We start from the raw sequence: 14,831 nt of genomic DNA on the forward strand, positions 1-14,831 counted from the left end.
ATTCACGTAACGCAATCAAACAAGCAGAAAACCTGACAAGCGGGCGTCTTAAGATGATCCCTAGAGCACGCACTAGCCTGGGAGGACCCACACGGGAAGCGCAGACGTCACTGTCACTGGGGTTCGGAGGTGCACTGGGCTCAGGGGCTCCAGATGCAGGAGACATTCCCAGCGACTCCCGACATCGGCCAGGCTGCTGACTCAACGGTGAGCGGCTCACACGGGTCGGGTCTGGGAGCAGGTGGAGGCAGGTGCGGGTATGGAGCCGGGGTGGGGCCGAGGTCACCTGTCCTGTGCTGCTTCTGTGGGCAGTGGTGCAGCAGGTGGGCAGCGGTGGGGGCCCACCAAAGCTCCGCCCCTTTATGGTGAAAGCCAGGGGCCAACATGGGGGCGGCAGACAGCCTGTCAGGACCCCAGATCTAGGCCGGGAAGCAGAGCTGGCAGGAAGGAACAGCGACTGTCAGGGGCTGGTCCCCACACAGTGAAGTCTCATCTACACGGTTTTAAGGCTTCTGGTGGCAGAGGGGGTGGGGGTGCCAGGGCGCTCACGAGAAACTCCAGGACTCTCCAGTCTCCACTGGCTCCAGCCGTGGGTTCGCACAGCACGGACTCCTCACAGCTCCCAAGAGTCTGAGACCAGGCAGGGTGGGGTTCTGCTGGGAGCCCTTTCCTGGCCCCTAGACAGCCACCTTCTCCCTGCCACCTGCGGCAGACAGAAGTCGTGCACTGCTTGCTTGTCCCATAAGGGCACTGGTCCCACCGTGGGGGCCCCAGTCCACACCCTCATCTAAACCCACCTATCTCCCAAAGGCGCTGCCCTCCCCCCGTGCTATCCTGGTGGGGGCAGGGCTGCAATGTGGACTGGGGGGGGGGTGCCACAAACACAGAGTCCACAACATCGCCCCGACTGTGCAGACGTGGGCCGGCTCAGGCAAGGACCGGCCACAGGGAAGACACAGACCCTGACAGGGTCAGCGTGGGAGGACCTCCACGGCCTGACCAGGGGTGTCTGCACCCCCGGGGATGCTGCTGAGGGTTCCCGATCCTTCCTGGCAGAGTAATGACTTCCTCTGGTTCATCACTGCCACCTACTCCATCACCTTCACCTGATGATATGACACTAAGCTCCCCGAGGGTTTTCCAGCTTCAGGGTCTGGACGCAGCAGGGCTCAAAGGTGACAGCTGAAGTTTGGGCACGGGAGGGGTCAGAAATGCCCCCAGAGTGTTGTGACTGAAGGCTCCTCTACCCCGGGGACAGCCCCTGGCTGAATTCTCTGTGCCCTCTGAGTGGAGAACCCGGCTGCCTCCCCCACCCCCGTGGGGTAACCAGCCTGCAGCTCGCATGTCTTCAGAGGAACCCCACCGGGCAGGCAACAGAACGACACCCCCAGGAGCCTGCAACCTCATCAGCGTGCCTACCGCCCCCCAGCTGTCTGTCCCGGGGTCCTGCATGCAGCCACAGGGGCTGTCCCGCCAGGCAGGGGTCTTGCGCACCAGGCGGGCACCCCCGCACCACGGTGGGCAGGACGCCTGTGCAGCAGACAGCACCCAGCCCACATCACGGCACTTGCTCTCCGGAGCTGGGTGCAGGGACACTGCACCTGACGCTCCTGCCCCCGAGCATCTGGCAAGGGTCGCTGGAAAAGGAAGGTGAAGGCAGGCTGCCGGGATGTTGGAAGAACAGTGTGGAACAGCGTAGCCACAGTACCTCGGGCAGGACGGGTTTCCCTTCCGCACAGCTGTTCAAACCTCTGACTCAGGGACAGGTAGAGGCTGCTTCGGACTGCCTCACTGTCCCGAAGGGGAAATCGGCTCTCTTCTTTTCCCACGCTGGCCACGCCGTGCTCAGCCAACGAGGCGATGTGATGGAGCCTCCTGTTTATAAGGACTTCGGAAGAGCCCGGCTGGACAGGATCCAGCTGCTCCCTCTGACTTCATGTGAAAGGAGCTGGATCACCAAGCACCCCTTCCCCTAGAGGCAAGTGGGGAGAAGGGGCCCAAACGCCTTTGACTTTGACCGTAGGCAGCGACGCCCTCACCGTCTGGGACCGAGAGGCTGTGTGTGCGGCATCTCTAGCCTTCGGGGTGACCGCGGTGTCGGTGCCCACGCCACGGGGCTCCGAGAGCGAAGGTCAGAACCTGGGGGGGATGGGCTGCGTCCCCCTGGGCCGGTTCCAACATGAGGAGCGTGGATTTCCCACCAGTACAGCAGAGTGTGAAGCATCCTTCCCGTGTCTGCTGGGCCAGCCAGCCAGAGGGAAACGGGCAACAGAGACACAGACACCAGTGCAGACACTCTGATCCCGAGAAAAACAGCAGGCAAAATTTCCGAGTTTCCGGATTCTGCTGAGAGTTGGACAGCCCGTGGGGGTGGAGGCCTGCTTTCCTGCCAACCGCGGCGGGAGCCAGAAAAAATTTTCCCGGTCTTATTTTAGGACGGGTGACGCTGTAAACAAGCTGGGTGACCAATCCACAGGCAGCCTGTCTAGACCCTTATTTGAAGCAGAAGGTCACCGGTGGGGCAGACGTCCCAGATGTCCTGGAGGCATGTGACGAGGAGCCGCAGCCCTGCCAGCCGGCCAGCGCTGACTCTGGGACAGGGACACTTACCTCCTGAGTGTTGATGGCGGGACCCCGCAACCCACCCTGGAGGCGCGAGGTCAGGACTCAGGAGCTGGCGAGGGAGCCTGAGACCTGAGAGGGCAGGCCTTGAGGGCAGCAAAGGTAGGACAGTGCAGACAGAATGAAAGAGTGTGATTCTAGGAGGCAAAGAAACTTCTGGAATACACTTGGTGCAAAGAAAGATTATCAAGATCCCAGGAGACACTTGGTGTAATGGCTGAAATCAGAAGTTCTGGATCCTGACGTCAGCTCCAAGCCAGCCTCACTGCTCACACTGGGGGTTCACGCCCAGCCCCACCACACACACTGGGGTCCCGCCCAGCCCCAACAATTACAGCTGGGAACATCTGTACCTGACTCTTAGGGGTGTTCTGAGGAGTAAGCGAATGAATAAACATGGAAACTACTTAGAACAACAGCTGGCATACAGGGATCACTCCGTGAACGTTAGAGGTTACTGTCATCATGATATTTACATCCCCCCCAACACACACACACACACACACACACACACACACACACACACACACACACAGTGTAGCATCACTGGGTCTCCCTCCCAGGCCTGCAACCCACTGCGGCCCAGGCCATGCCAACCTGGACGGGCGGAGCCACCAGCCTGTTTCTCTGACAAGCTGACCACTGACGATGCGACGCTGGGTAAGTTACTGAAGCTCTCTGTTAACTGGGTAAGTTACTGAAGCTTCCTCTCAGAGGTCAATGGCTATATAATATCCAGCTCACGGTGCTATTTTTAAGGTAGAAACCTGTTAGTTTAAAAAGGTGGCTGTCATCTCCTGGGTCAAAGTTTCTCTGCCTTGCGCAGATCATATTCCAGATCAGGAATATACTACGGAAAGCCTTCAACTACGCTCAAGTTCAGGTGTCTGAGGAACGCCTCACTTATCCAGAGTTCCTGGCCAGTGAAGATGATGTGGCAGGGGAATTCTTTTCAGGGAACTAAATAAAACTCGTTTTTTAGCACCAAGTTGTTTTCTTAATCACTTTTATGAGGCTCCTTCCGAAACACGTAGATACATCTCTGACTTAACAAATGAACTCGGGCCAATGAATCAGAAAGCTTTATAAGGCAAAAATATAGTAGCAAAAGGAAAAGAATGAAAAGATCCCACAATTACCCTACCCTCCCTTCTGAAAACAATGAGCCAGCACATCTGTCCTCACCCCGCAGCCCAGTGGCCTGCCACTCGAACCCGGGACTGCACGCTCACCTGTTTTGCAGCCGCCTGGCTGGGAGGTAAGGAGCCCCTCGTCAGCAGCGGGGGGCTCCCGGGGCCGCAGAGCTCGGGGAAAGGGTTAGGGATGGCCGGCAGAGACGAGGTTCTGAACTGTTCACCTTCTTCCTGCAGGCGTCTGGGAGGAGAGACACAACCGCTCATTAAAAGCTGCCATCCCCCGACATGACCCGGCAGTCCCACGTCCGGGGGTGTCCCCAAGGAAACTAAAGATGGACTCACTCCTGTGTTCCCAGCGGGACTGGTCACGTCAGTCCCCTGGGGGGTCCACCAATGCGGGAATGGATAAACAAAACATGGTCTATCCACATGAGGGGACACTACTGAGCCCGACCGAGGAAGGGAATTCTGACGCACGGTGACAACCAGGATGAACCCTGAGGACACTGTGCTGGGTGAAATCAGCCAGTCACAAAAGGGCGGATCTTGTACAATCCTACTTCTGTGAGGTACCTAGGGTCTCCAGGCCCCTAGCTAGTACAATGGAAAATGCCAGCGACTGGTGGGAGGGGAACGGGGAGTCATGGTTTCACGGGGACAGAGCGTCGCTTCTGCAGGATGAGCAAGTTCCAGAGATACAACGGAAGCATAGGCACCGTCACGAGATGGCACACTTAAAAACGGCTGCGTGCATTGTACCACAACCAAGAGTTTTGTTTTCTGGTGTTTTCCCCCATTCTCAGACTCAAAGGGTACAGATTCCCCCACCCATTAAACAGCTAGGGAGGACGTTTAATGCTCCAAGGGGCGCCTGCAGGGCTCAGTTTGCCAAGCATCCAACCTCGGCTCAGGTCATGGTCTCACGGTCTGTGAGTTCGAGCCCCGTGTCGGGATCGCTGTTGTCAGCACAGAACCCGCTTCGGATCCCCTGTCCCTGTCTGTCTGCCCCTCCCCCACTAACACTCTCTTTCTGTCTCTCTTAAAATAAATAAACTTTAAAAAAACAAAACAAAATAAAGACCACGCTCCGCGCATGACACATCCTAGACGTCTTCTCCAAGCACCTCATGGATTCTGTTCCCTGAACACTGACGTGTGAAGACGTCCTGTGAGTAAGAGCGCTTTCACGAGAACAGCTATGTTCCATGGCCTTGAAGCCAGCACTCGTCCAGACACGTGAAAACGTGAGAAGAGGCTCCCCCGTGTCCTCGTCTGGGCTGTGGGATGAGTGCTTGGTTACACAAAAACGGCTGTTGGCACCGAATCGGAAATAAAGGCCGCGAGCAGCCGTCCTCCCCAGGACACGGAAGCCTGTCTTTCCGTCACAGCCACTGCGGAGCGAGGACCAGGCGGCCTACTTGTTGGCATTTCCTCCCAAGAACGCAAAACCCACTCGTCGTATGGCAAAGCCAAACACACACGGGGTGACGAATCAGATGCAGTTATGAAAACAGAAGAATAAAGTTCAAAGTCGAAGGACTAACGGCTGCAAAGTGCCCCCTCTGTTTCCTTCCCCGGGGTCCTGCCGGTGGCTTCCTGTCCACACTGCTGGGGCTTCCTGCCCACGCTGCCGGGGCTTCCCCAGGGTCCTGCCGGTGGCTTCCTGTCCACACTGCTGGGGCTTCCTGCCCACACTGCCGGGGCTTCCCCGGGGTCCTGCCGGTGGCTTCCTGTCCACACTGCCGGGGCTTCCTATCCACACTGCCAGGGCTCCCCCGGGGTCCTACCGATGGCTTCCTATCCACACTGCTGAGGCTTTCCCGCGGTCCTGCGGGGGGCTTCCTGTCCATACTGCCAAGGCTTCCCGGGGGTCCTCCTGTCCACACTGCCGGGGTTCCCCCGGGGGCCCTGCCGGGGCTTCCCGTCCACACTGCCAAGGCTTCCCCGGGAGCGGAGCCCCTGTCACTGCCCTCTGTCCAGACGCCCACCTGAGCAGCGGCGTGAGCCCTGCTGCCGCTCAGTATCCCTGGTCCTCAGTGACATAAGCCTCGAGAAGCCCTTGTAGGCGGAGTCTTCCAAGAATTTTTTGGACTCCTTTTACAGGGTGACGAAATTAACGATCCATTCGCTTTCTTGGGAGTTTTGCCACTAGAGAACTGCAGCGATCACTTTACAGTTTCTCTGTTTACCAAGCGATCCTGATGCGGGAGGGGCCCGCCCAGCCGTTCCACGGGGACCAGGATGCACCCATCTATGGCGTGCACGCTCCTGGGGCGGGAATGGGGTCAGTGCCGGGGGGTGTTACGGCCCCTCTGAGGCGCCCCCATAAGGTCCCAGAAAGCGGATGTGCGCTGTCAGGGAATCCCACTCTTCCCACACCAGCCTCTGTCACGTCCAAGTGCCTGGCTCACTCACTGTCCCTTGTCCTACGGAGTAAGAGAGGAGGAGGAGAGCCCCGACGACCACTGACCGGTGACTCTCCTGAAGCACAAGGATAAAAGTCTGTTCCGACTCACATACAAGATGCCAATGTTCTGATGCTCTAAAGCTCCCAGAAACTTCTCTGAACAGGGTTGTTCTGAAAACCTTTAAAAGGGGTGTGTTCAGGGGGCACCTGGGTGGCTCAGTCGGTTAAGCTCTGACTTCAGCTTAGGTCATGATCTCACGGTTCGTGAGTTCGAGCCCCAGTTCAGGTGAGCCTTGCTTCTCTCTGCCCCTCATGGGATTCTCTCTCTCTCTCTCTATCTGCCCTTCGCTCACTTTCACCCTCTCTTTCTCTCTCAAAATGAATGAATGAATGAACTAAAGCTGTGTTTTTTAGGGCAGTGTATGGTACTGTACCATTATACATTATACATTTGTCCAAACCATACAATGTCCAACACCAAGAGCGAACCCTCAGGTAAACCACGGACTTTGGCTGATGACGATGTGTCCACGCAGGCTCGCCAACTGTGACAAAGGTACCACCTGGTGGGGAATGTGGGTAATGCAGGAGGCTGTGCATGTGTGGGCAAGGGGGTACATGGGAGACATTTAGAAATTTCTCTCAATTTTGCTATGAACCTAAAACTGATCTTTCAAAAATTAGTCTTTATTGGGGCGCCTGGGTGGTGCAGTCAGTTAAGCGTCCGACTTCAGCCAGGTCACGATCTCGCGGTCCGTGAGTTCGAGCCCCGCGTCAGGCTCTGGGCTGAGGGCTCAGAGCCTGGAGCCTGTTTCCGATTCTGTGTCTCCCTCTCTCTCTGCCCCTCCCCCGTTCATGCTCTGTCTCTCTCTGTCCCAAAAATAAATAAACGTTGAAAAAAAAAAATTAGTCTTTATTAAAAAACAAAACAAAACAAAACAAAAACAGACAACATGCTAAGTCAACAAGGCTGGACACACAAGGGGGTCACACTCTGTAGGATTCCCTTTTTTTTTTTTTTTTCAACGTTTATTTTTTGGGACAGAGAGAGACAGAGCATGAACGGGGGAGGGGCAGAGAGAGAGGGAGACACAGAATCGGAAACAGGCTCCAGGCTCTGAGCCCTCAGCCCAGAGCCTGACGCGGGGCTCAAACTCACGGACTGCGAGATTGTGACCTGGCTGAAGTCGGACGCTTAACCGACTGCGCCACCCAGGCGCCCCAGTAGGATTCCCTTTTGATGAAGCAGCCAGAACAGGTGAATCCGTAGCAACAGAAAGCATGCGAACTGGTGGTTGCCAGGGGCTGTGGGAAGGGGTGTGGAGACACTGTTTAATGGGTACGGGTTTCCTCTTGTGCAGGGAGAACATTCCAGAACTAAGTAGAGGTGGTGGCAGCTCAATGCTGGGGAGTCTACTAAATGCGCCTGAATTGTACACTTTAATTTTTTAATGTTTATTTATTTATTTTTGAGAGAGAGTACAAGTGGGGGGGGGGAGGGGGGGGAGAGAGAGAGAGAGAGGGGGAGGGAATCCCAAGCAGGCTCTTTGCGGTCAGCACAGAGCCCGATGCGGGGCTCGAACTCACGAACTGTGAGATCATGACCTGAGCTGAAATCAAGGGTCGGACGATTAACCGACTGAGCCACTCAGGTGTCCCTGAATTGGACACTTGAAGTGATTAATTTTATGTGATGTGAATTTCACATCAATACATTATTCTTAAAAATTAAAAGGACGATAAAAGTCCCACGTTGGCTTCCCAGCAGTGCGCAAGCATTGGCCATGGCAAAACGAGGGACACTACACGAGGCCAGAGAACTTCCCCGCTCCAGAGGCTGCGTCTCTGCCCAGTTACGGAGCGAGACGCGGAAAGGGGGCGAAGATGCAGGGATGCTGGGGGTCGGGGATGAGAACAGCTGGGCCTGGGCTCTGCCACCTGCCTGGGCTAGAACGTGCCCCTGCTTTCCCTGCTGTCCGCTCCCTCAGGATCAGCCGGCCCAGCCGCAGCCTCTTCCAGGAAGCCCACTTCTCCTTCCCCAGTGTCTGCTCTGCACCTGCCTCTGTCTGTGCCCCACACCCCACTCTGCGGGTCTCAGACACAGCGCCATACCCAGTGGGTTCTGAGCCGGTCAGGACCCCTCCACCTGGGTTTGCATCCGGACTCCCTACTCACCAGGTGTGGGCCTGTCACGTCCCCCAGTGCCTCAGTTTCCTCACCTGAGCAATGAGGCCCATGACATCACCCGCCTCGTAGGGTTGTGGTGGCCACTGTATCAGCTAATAAGTGAGGACTCGAGAGAGACCATACACAGGAAGTGCTCAACATAAAGCCTCACTTACAAAAGAAATCTTTGGGTATCCCGTATTGGTCACCCCATTTTTTAAACACATCCAAAAGTAAGATGCCCTGTGGCGCACGCCTACCCCGTGCACCCCCGTGGGACCTAACACAGGCAACCCCAGGGCATAGGGCTGAGTTCGGCCCAAACTTTAGCTCAAGGGCCCCAGGCAACAAACAGGCCCAGGTCGGCCTATGCCACCTCTGCCCTGACTCCGCTCTGGGCACTGTCACTGTTGGGGCTGCGACCCCGTCTTCCCAGGGGCCTCCCACCCTTCCAGGGATGGGTGACTGAGAGACCCCAGATCCCAGCCACATGGAGAAAAGTCTCCCTCCAGACTGAACTCCACAGGGGCCAAGAGAACAGGACGGATGCTCAAGAAAGCACAGGCAGGTATAAACACCGGGACGACGGAGGGGAGGAAAGGCAGGAAGCCGAGAGGCGGCCGACCGCAGGCCACAGAGCTGCTACACCCCCCCCTGCAGACAGCTCTGAGCTCCCCAAGATACAACAGGCTACCTTGGCAAGAGGGTTACCCAGCTGCAGAAGACCTGGGATGTCAGACCAGAAAGAGCCTCACAGAAGTTTCTGGAAGCAGAGAGGACCACCTTGCCCTATCCCCATCCCAATGAAAGGAAGCGAGATCCCCAGGAGATGCAGTGCTGAGGAACCACCAGCCCAATGAACCCCAGCCTAACCGAGGCCCAAGATGGAGGGCCCCACACAGCCTTGCACTAGAAAGTGCAGGGAGGCAGGGAGGCTGGCCTCGGTCCCTCGCCCGCTCCCATCCCTCCACTGTCACCTGAAAACCTCCAGAGCCAACAGCGACCGGGCGGCGGCCACACCGGTCCACCCACGTCCCGGGCCCCGGGGAGACGGGGTAGAGACACCCTCAGTGCCCTGCCCCTCCCCCTCCCAAATCCGGGTGTGACAACTCCCATCCATCCCCCTCTTCATCGGGGTCAGGACACCACCGTCTCTAGGCTGGTCCTCGAAATGGCCTCCAAATCAGCCGTGGTCTAGCCCACCACCCCGACACCAGGCTGCCAGAATTATCTACCAGAACCGTAACCCCATCTCCTTGCTCGCCTGTTCAAATCCTTTCCCCGTCTCTCCCCTTGAAGGGCTCAGAGACGCCTTTGGGATCTGGCCCGCACCTGTCAGGATCATCTTGTGTGCAAAGCACCCCGTGGAGGCGTGACAGACGCGCAAAATGCTGTACGTGTTTAACGTGAACGACCGGGTGTGTCGTAAGTAGACACTCGATCTGTCGCCAGTCCGGCTTGTCATCACCCACAGCCTGCAACCGCTCCCTCCGCCTTTATTGCTACTGCAGAAGCTCTTCCCTCCTTGCACAGCAGCGCCGTCACGCGTGGGCTCCGTGCCGCAGGACGTCCTAGGACTGACTCGTCTTGTAAAACCAACACTCTGAACGCTCAGTCCCGTATCTCCTGATTCCCTGCCCCTGGCCCTGGCATCCAGCACTCCTACCCTCTGCGTCTAGAAGTTTGGCCACCTTAGAGGCGACACGTGAGTGCAACCATGTGGCACCATCCTTCTGTGACAGGCCCATTCACTTAGCGTGCTGTCCACGTTGGCCATCAACCGACGGCTCGGTGAGGAAAACGCAGAACACGCAATGCTGTGTCGTGCAGCCATACAAAAAGGGGGGAAGTTTTGCCCCTCGGGACAACGAGAATCCTCTCTTCTGCTCACGAAATCTCTTCTCCCCGCCCGCCGCCCACCGACTCCCACTGACCCTTCAACACCCAAATCCGAGATCTGCCGCCTCCAAGGAAGCCCAACCCCCCAACCCGGCTTCCCACGAGCCCCTCCCCCCAGCCCTGGTATTTCCAGGAATACAAATGGAATGCGTCCACGGGTCTGAGGTGGCACATGTCTGACAGCCCCCGGGGACACCACTGCCCCAGGTCCCCCCACCCACCCCACTCTGGGCACGGGCTGCACAGAGACAAGGAACGTGTCTACGCAGCAGGTGGCGCTATTGTGTCCGTGCGAAGGCCCTCCCTTGCTCTTGGAGACGAGGCCCTCCGGGCCCCGGGGCCCACCTGACGGCGAGGATGTGCACAGGCTGTGAGCGCTGCACCTGCAGTCGCGGGGACGCCTGCGGCTGGAGGGACCTTGTTCCTGAGGGTGGCGGCTGGCTGCGGGCGTGCTGGCCATTCTGGAGCAGGGGCACCGTCTCTGACTGCATGCTACAGGCCGGGTACAGACTCTCCAGGGACGCGCTCACATCGTTCACCAGGGCTTCCAGGTCTACGTCATCCTCTGGGCGTTAAAGGCAAAAGCGGGGGAGAAAAAAAAAAAAAAAAACAGAACAGAACAAGACAAAACTTTAGCAGCAGTGAGGGGCCATGGCCACACGGGCATCTTAGGGCTCAGGTTCCAAAACTCACAATATTTTAAAATATTAGGTGAAGGCAGAGGAGCATAACTGAGGATACATATCCCGTAAGGAATCATACATGTTCCATCTACTGATGTTTGCTGATATTCCAGAAGCTACTTGATAACTACGGTCCAGCCGCATTCCCAGCGGCTGCACACACCCTTCGGAGCACCTGCCTAGCTCACACCCCCTTTGGGGTGGACGGGCCACACGCGGTCACAGCTGCGCAGCCTCAGGTGGCCAGACCACAGGTGGACAGCGAGCTCTACTTAGGCAAGTCAGGCCTTCTCCCTTCCCTGAAATTCTAGCAGTGAAAGAGAGACACAGGAACAGAACAGCACCCAGCACGGACAGCAGCCTGGGCCAGCTAAGAGCTCCAGGAGGGCCCAAGCCACGCAGACGGGCTCACGGGTGGCTGCGGATCAATCATGCACCTGCACACCTCCAGGTGCCCTCGACTGGCCTGGGAGCCTGAGGAAGCCTGTCCTCACAGAAGGCCCGAGGCGGACGCAGAGAGAGAGAAGCACAGGGAATGCCGGACGGAAGGTCAGAAAATAGCAGAGGCACACACAGAGACTTTGATGGGAAATTCTTCGTGTCAACTTGGCTAGGTCGCCGGTATTTGGTCACACTTGATTCTAGATGTTTCCGTGCAGGTATTTTTTAGATGAGATTACCATTTAAGTCAGTAGCCTCTGAGCAAAGCAGATTGCCCTCCATAATGTGGATGGGCCTCATCCAATCAGGTGAAGGTCCTGAAGAGAAAAAGACCACAGTCCCCCGAGGAGGGAAGAATTCTGCCTCCGGACTCAAACTGCAACTCCTCTCTGGGCCCCCAGCCTCCCGGTCGACCCCGCAGATTCTGGACGTCCAATTACACAATCGTGGGAGCCAACTCCTTAACCTGCACCCCCCTCCCCATACACGTATAAATGCACATGTTAATGGTTCTGTTTCTCTGAAGAACCCTGACTGCACACGATGAGGGGTATAACCCGGCACACCCAGAGATGTGGGAGCACCCAGGGCGGGAGGCAGAGACAGAAACCTGGGGACACAGGGCAGGCTCTGAGCTGCCCAGCGTGACTCAGTGCGCATTCCTGCTAAGGCCCGGCCGTACTCCGGCCGCGAGCTCCATAAAGCATCCTGCATCCCTGGTCATCGCGGGCTGGGGCTACCGAGTTAGCTTCTCCTGTTTGTAACCCGCTGGAAACTGACAGCACAGCCCCCCTTCTCTGCGTTTTCCGCTCGGTCACTTCGAACGTGGCACGTGTGAATGCGCTCACCCACTGGGGCACTCCGCAAGTCCCCCTAACTCACAGGCCCACTTGGTCCCATAAGCGACACCTGCTCAGCCTGAGGGGCTGGGGGCCCAAGACAGCAACACCCTTGCCAAGCCGGGACCACAAGCTCCCCCGACGGGAAGGCCCCTGTGAACCCGCTGCCCCAGCCCGCCACCTACGGGCCCCCCGCCCGCGGCACCAGGCCTGGCTTTCTGTTTCTCAGCCTCTACAACCCAACCCGGGGTCCGCGGGGGTGGGTGAGGGCAGGAGGCTGGTCATCACCCTGCCCTGCGGCAGAGCCGGGCACAGATCCATCTCATCTATTCCCCGTGCCACCACAGACACCGTGACTGCCACCCGGTCCCACGGCTGAGGAACAGACCCCGGGGGAAGCAAGGACCTTGCCCAGGGGCACGCCGGTGCCAAGAGGCGGACCTTCGACCTGAAAACACTTCCTGCAGCTACCAAGCTGGCCTCACCAGGTGTGTGCTCAATGCATGAGCTCACGGACCTTTCTGGGACCTGCCCTCCCTGCCTGTCCAGTCCTCGTATAAACATCTCGGGTCCCTTTGCTTCAGCTTCTCCATCTCATTAGGCAAAAGGGCACAAGAAACAGAGCAAAGCAAGACAGCGAGAAAAAAGGAAGGCACGCAGGCCAAAGGGGCAGAGAACGCGGGAACCCCGTGGTTGCAAGCGGGGGGTGGGGAGGAGAGCACTTTTGGGAAGATTTAGGTAGAAGCAGAAAGAAAGGTCACAGACATCCCCCACCCCGTTCTGTACCTTGCAGGCAATGGTGCCAGGGAGAGGGGTCTGGGGAAGGCCTGGACGGGGTGATTATACACAGCAGGCTTTAGATGGATCACACTGGGCCCTGAGCAGGATGGACACACGGACTGACGGGAGAGCATCGGATGCTTCTGAAACAGCAGGAATGCGGTTTCGCTGCTGGAACCGAGAACACCGAGAGCTGTCTGAGCAGAGCGGACACGGACCGAAATCCTGACCAGAAACTTGTGAGCGGGGCCTCGCGTCCCCAGGGCCCATGCGGGAAGGCAGGAGACGCTGCCAGCGCTTGGCCTGTGCACGGTCAAATATTAATCCCGCGGCCAGATATCAGAAGGACAACAGGGCTGAATTAGTAATTCATGACTGCCGTGTAATCAATAAGTAATCTATCACAAAGGAGAACGCCAGAGTCAGCAGGCAGAGCTCTTGCTTAGGGTTCAGAGGGCAGGCAGCTACGTGGGAGGAGTGGGAAAATCCAGACCCCGGGAGGGAGAGGTATGCACACAGCCTTGTCCCCTTGTCCCCTGTCCGGAGGCCACATCTGTAAACTGAGGAAGCAGAACTCGGCAAGCACAAAACCAACAGACGGCTGCCCGAAGAGAGCCAGCCACTTGGGTATTTACTGAGACCTCACGGTATCCGCCTTCTCAGAAAAGGTACAAGTCACACTGGGGCTCACGAGTCCGGGGCTTCAGGAAGGTTCTAGAATGCATCCTGCACTCACATTTAGCTTCCATGTAATAGTTGCCCGATTGAGCTCTGGAACACGATTAAGCCTAGGCCGCCCTAACTCATCCTACAAACAATTCAGTATTTTTCTCTTAAGAATCAATTGGGGTGACCATTTAAGAATCAATATGGGGTGAAACTCAGAGCTCACAGTAGCTATCCATCCAGCCTTCGGGAATGCCTGGGGGTGGGGGGTGGGGTAGGGGCGGGGAGGGAGAGGCTGGATGCCATGGGCAGGCCGGGGGAGGGTCATCATGGGCCGCTGGGGTGTCACCTGGCTGTCAGTCACATGTGCCCCCAACCAGGAGACCCAGCAGAATACAGTGGCCACCAGGGTCACTTCCGTCCTCCCTGAGGAGTCAGGCAGAAAGAGAGGCTCACTGTTAGAGTTCTTTTTTTTGTTGTTTTTTAATGTCTATTCATTATGAGAGAAAGAAAGAGAGCGAGAGCAGGCTAACAACTGGGGGAGGGGCAGAGAGAGAGAGAGAGAGAGAGAGAGAATCCCAAGCAGGCTCCACGCAGTAAGCACAGAGCCCAACTTGGGGCTCAATCTCACGAACCGTTAAGATCCTGACCTGAGCTGAAATCAAGAGTTGGACGCTTCACTGACTGAGCCACCCCGGTGCCCCCAAACCAAACCTTTTAAAGAATCTAAAGTAGGGGCGCGTGGGTGGCTCGGTCGGTTAAGCGTCCGACTTCAGCCAGGTCACGATCTCGCGGTCCGTGAGTTCGAGCCCCACGTCAGGCTCTGGGCTGATGGCTCAGAGCCTGGAGCCTGTTTCAGATTCTGTGTCTCCCTCTCTCTCTGCCCCTCCCCTGTTCATGCTCTGTCTCTCTCTGTCTCAAAAATAAATAAACGTTAAAAAAATTAAGGGGCGCCTGGGTGGCGCAGTCGGTTAAGCGTCCGACTTCAGCCAGGTCACGATCTCGCGGTCCGGGAGTTCGAGTCCCGCGTCAGGCTCTGGGCTGATGGCTCAGAGCCTGGAGCCTGTTTCCGATTCTGTGTCTCCCTCTCTCTCTGCCCCTCCCCCGTTCATGCTCTGTCTCTCTCTGTCCCAAAAATAAATAAACGCTGAAAAAAAAAAAAAAAAAAAAAATTAAAAAAAAAAAAATTAAA

At 57.1% G+C, this 14,831-nt stretch overlaps 1 protein-coding gene and 1 long non-coding RNA gene across 8 annotated transcripts in view; one reads left to right on the forward strand and one right to left on the reverse strand.

Annotated features, from left to right (window-relative positions):
• Positions 1–14,831, reverse strand: part of GRB10 (growth factor receptor bound protein 10) — a 185,221-nt gene that overhangs the window by 57,727 nt on the left and 112,663 nt on the right. For 5 of the 7 annotated variants that reach the window (XM_045494287.1, XM_045494290.1, XM_045494291.1 and 2 more), the window contains 2 exons: positions 10,576–10,795; positions 3,855–3,996 (listed from right to left, as the gene is read on the reverse strand). In XM_045494287.1, coding sequence (XP_045350243.1) covers positions 3,855–3,996; positions 10,576–10,795 — 362 coding nt within the window. Of the gene's footprint in view, positions 1–3,854; positions 3,997–10,575; positions 10,796–12,979; positions 13,145–14,831 lie in introns of those variants that run through there. The other 2 variants (XM_045494292.1, XM_045494294.1) reach the window with 2 other exon arrangements.
• Positions 2,562–3,892, forward strand: LOC123606197. The gene is made up of 3 exons (XR_006716152.1): positions 2,562–2,659; positions 3,186–3,282; positions 3,815–3,892. It is a non-coding gene; the product is annotated as an uncharacterized LOC123606197 (long non-coding RNA).

Source organism: Leopardus geoffroyi, chromosome A2 (genome assembly GCF_018350155.1).
Source record: "Leopardus geoffroyi isolate Oge1 chromosome A2, O.geoffroyi_Oge1_pat1.0, whole genome shotgun sequence".
Lineage (NCBI taxonomy): Eukaryota > Metazoa > Chordata > Mammalia > Carnivora > Felidae > Leopardus > Leopardus geoffroyi.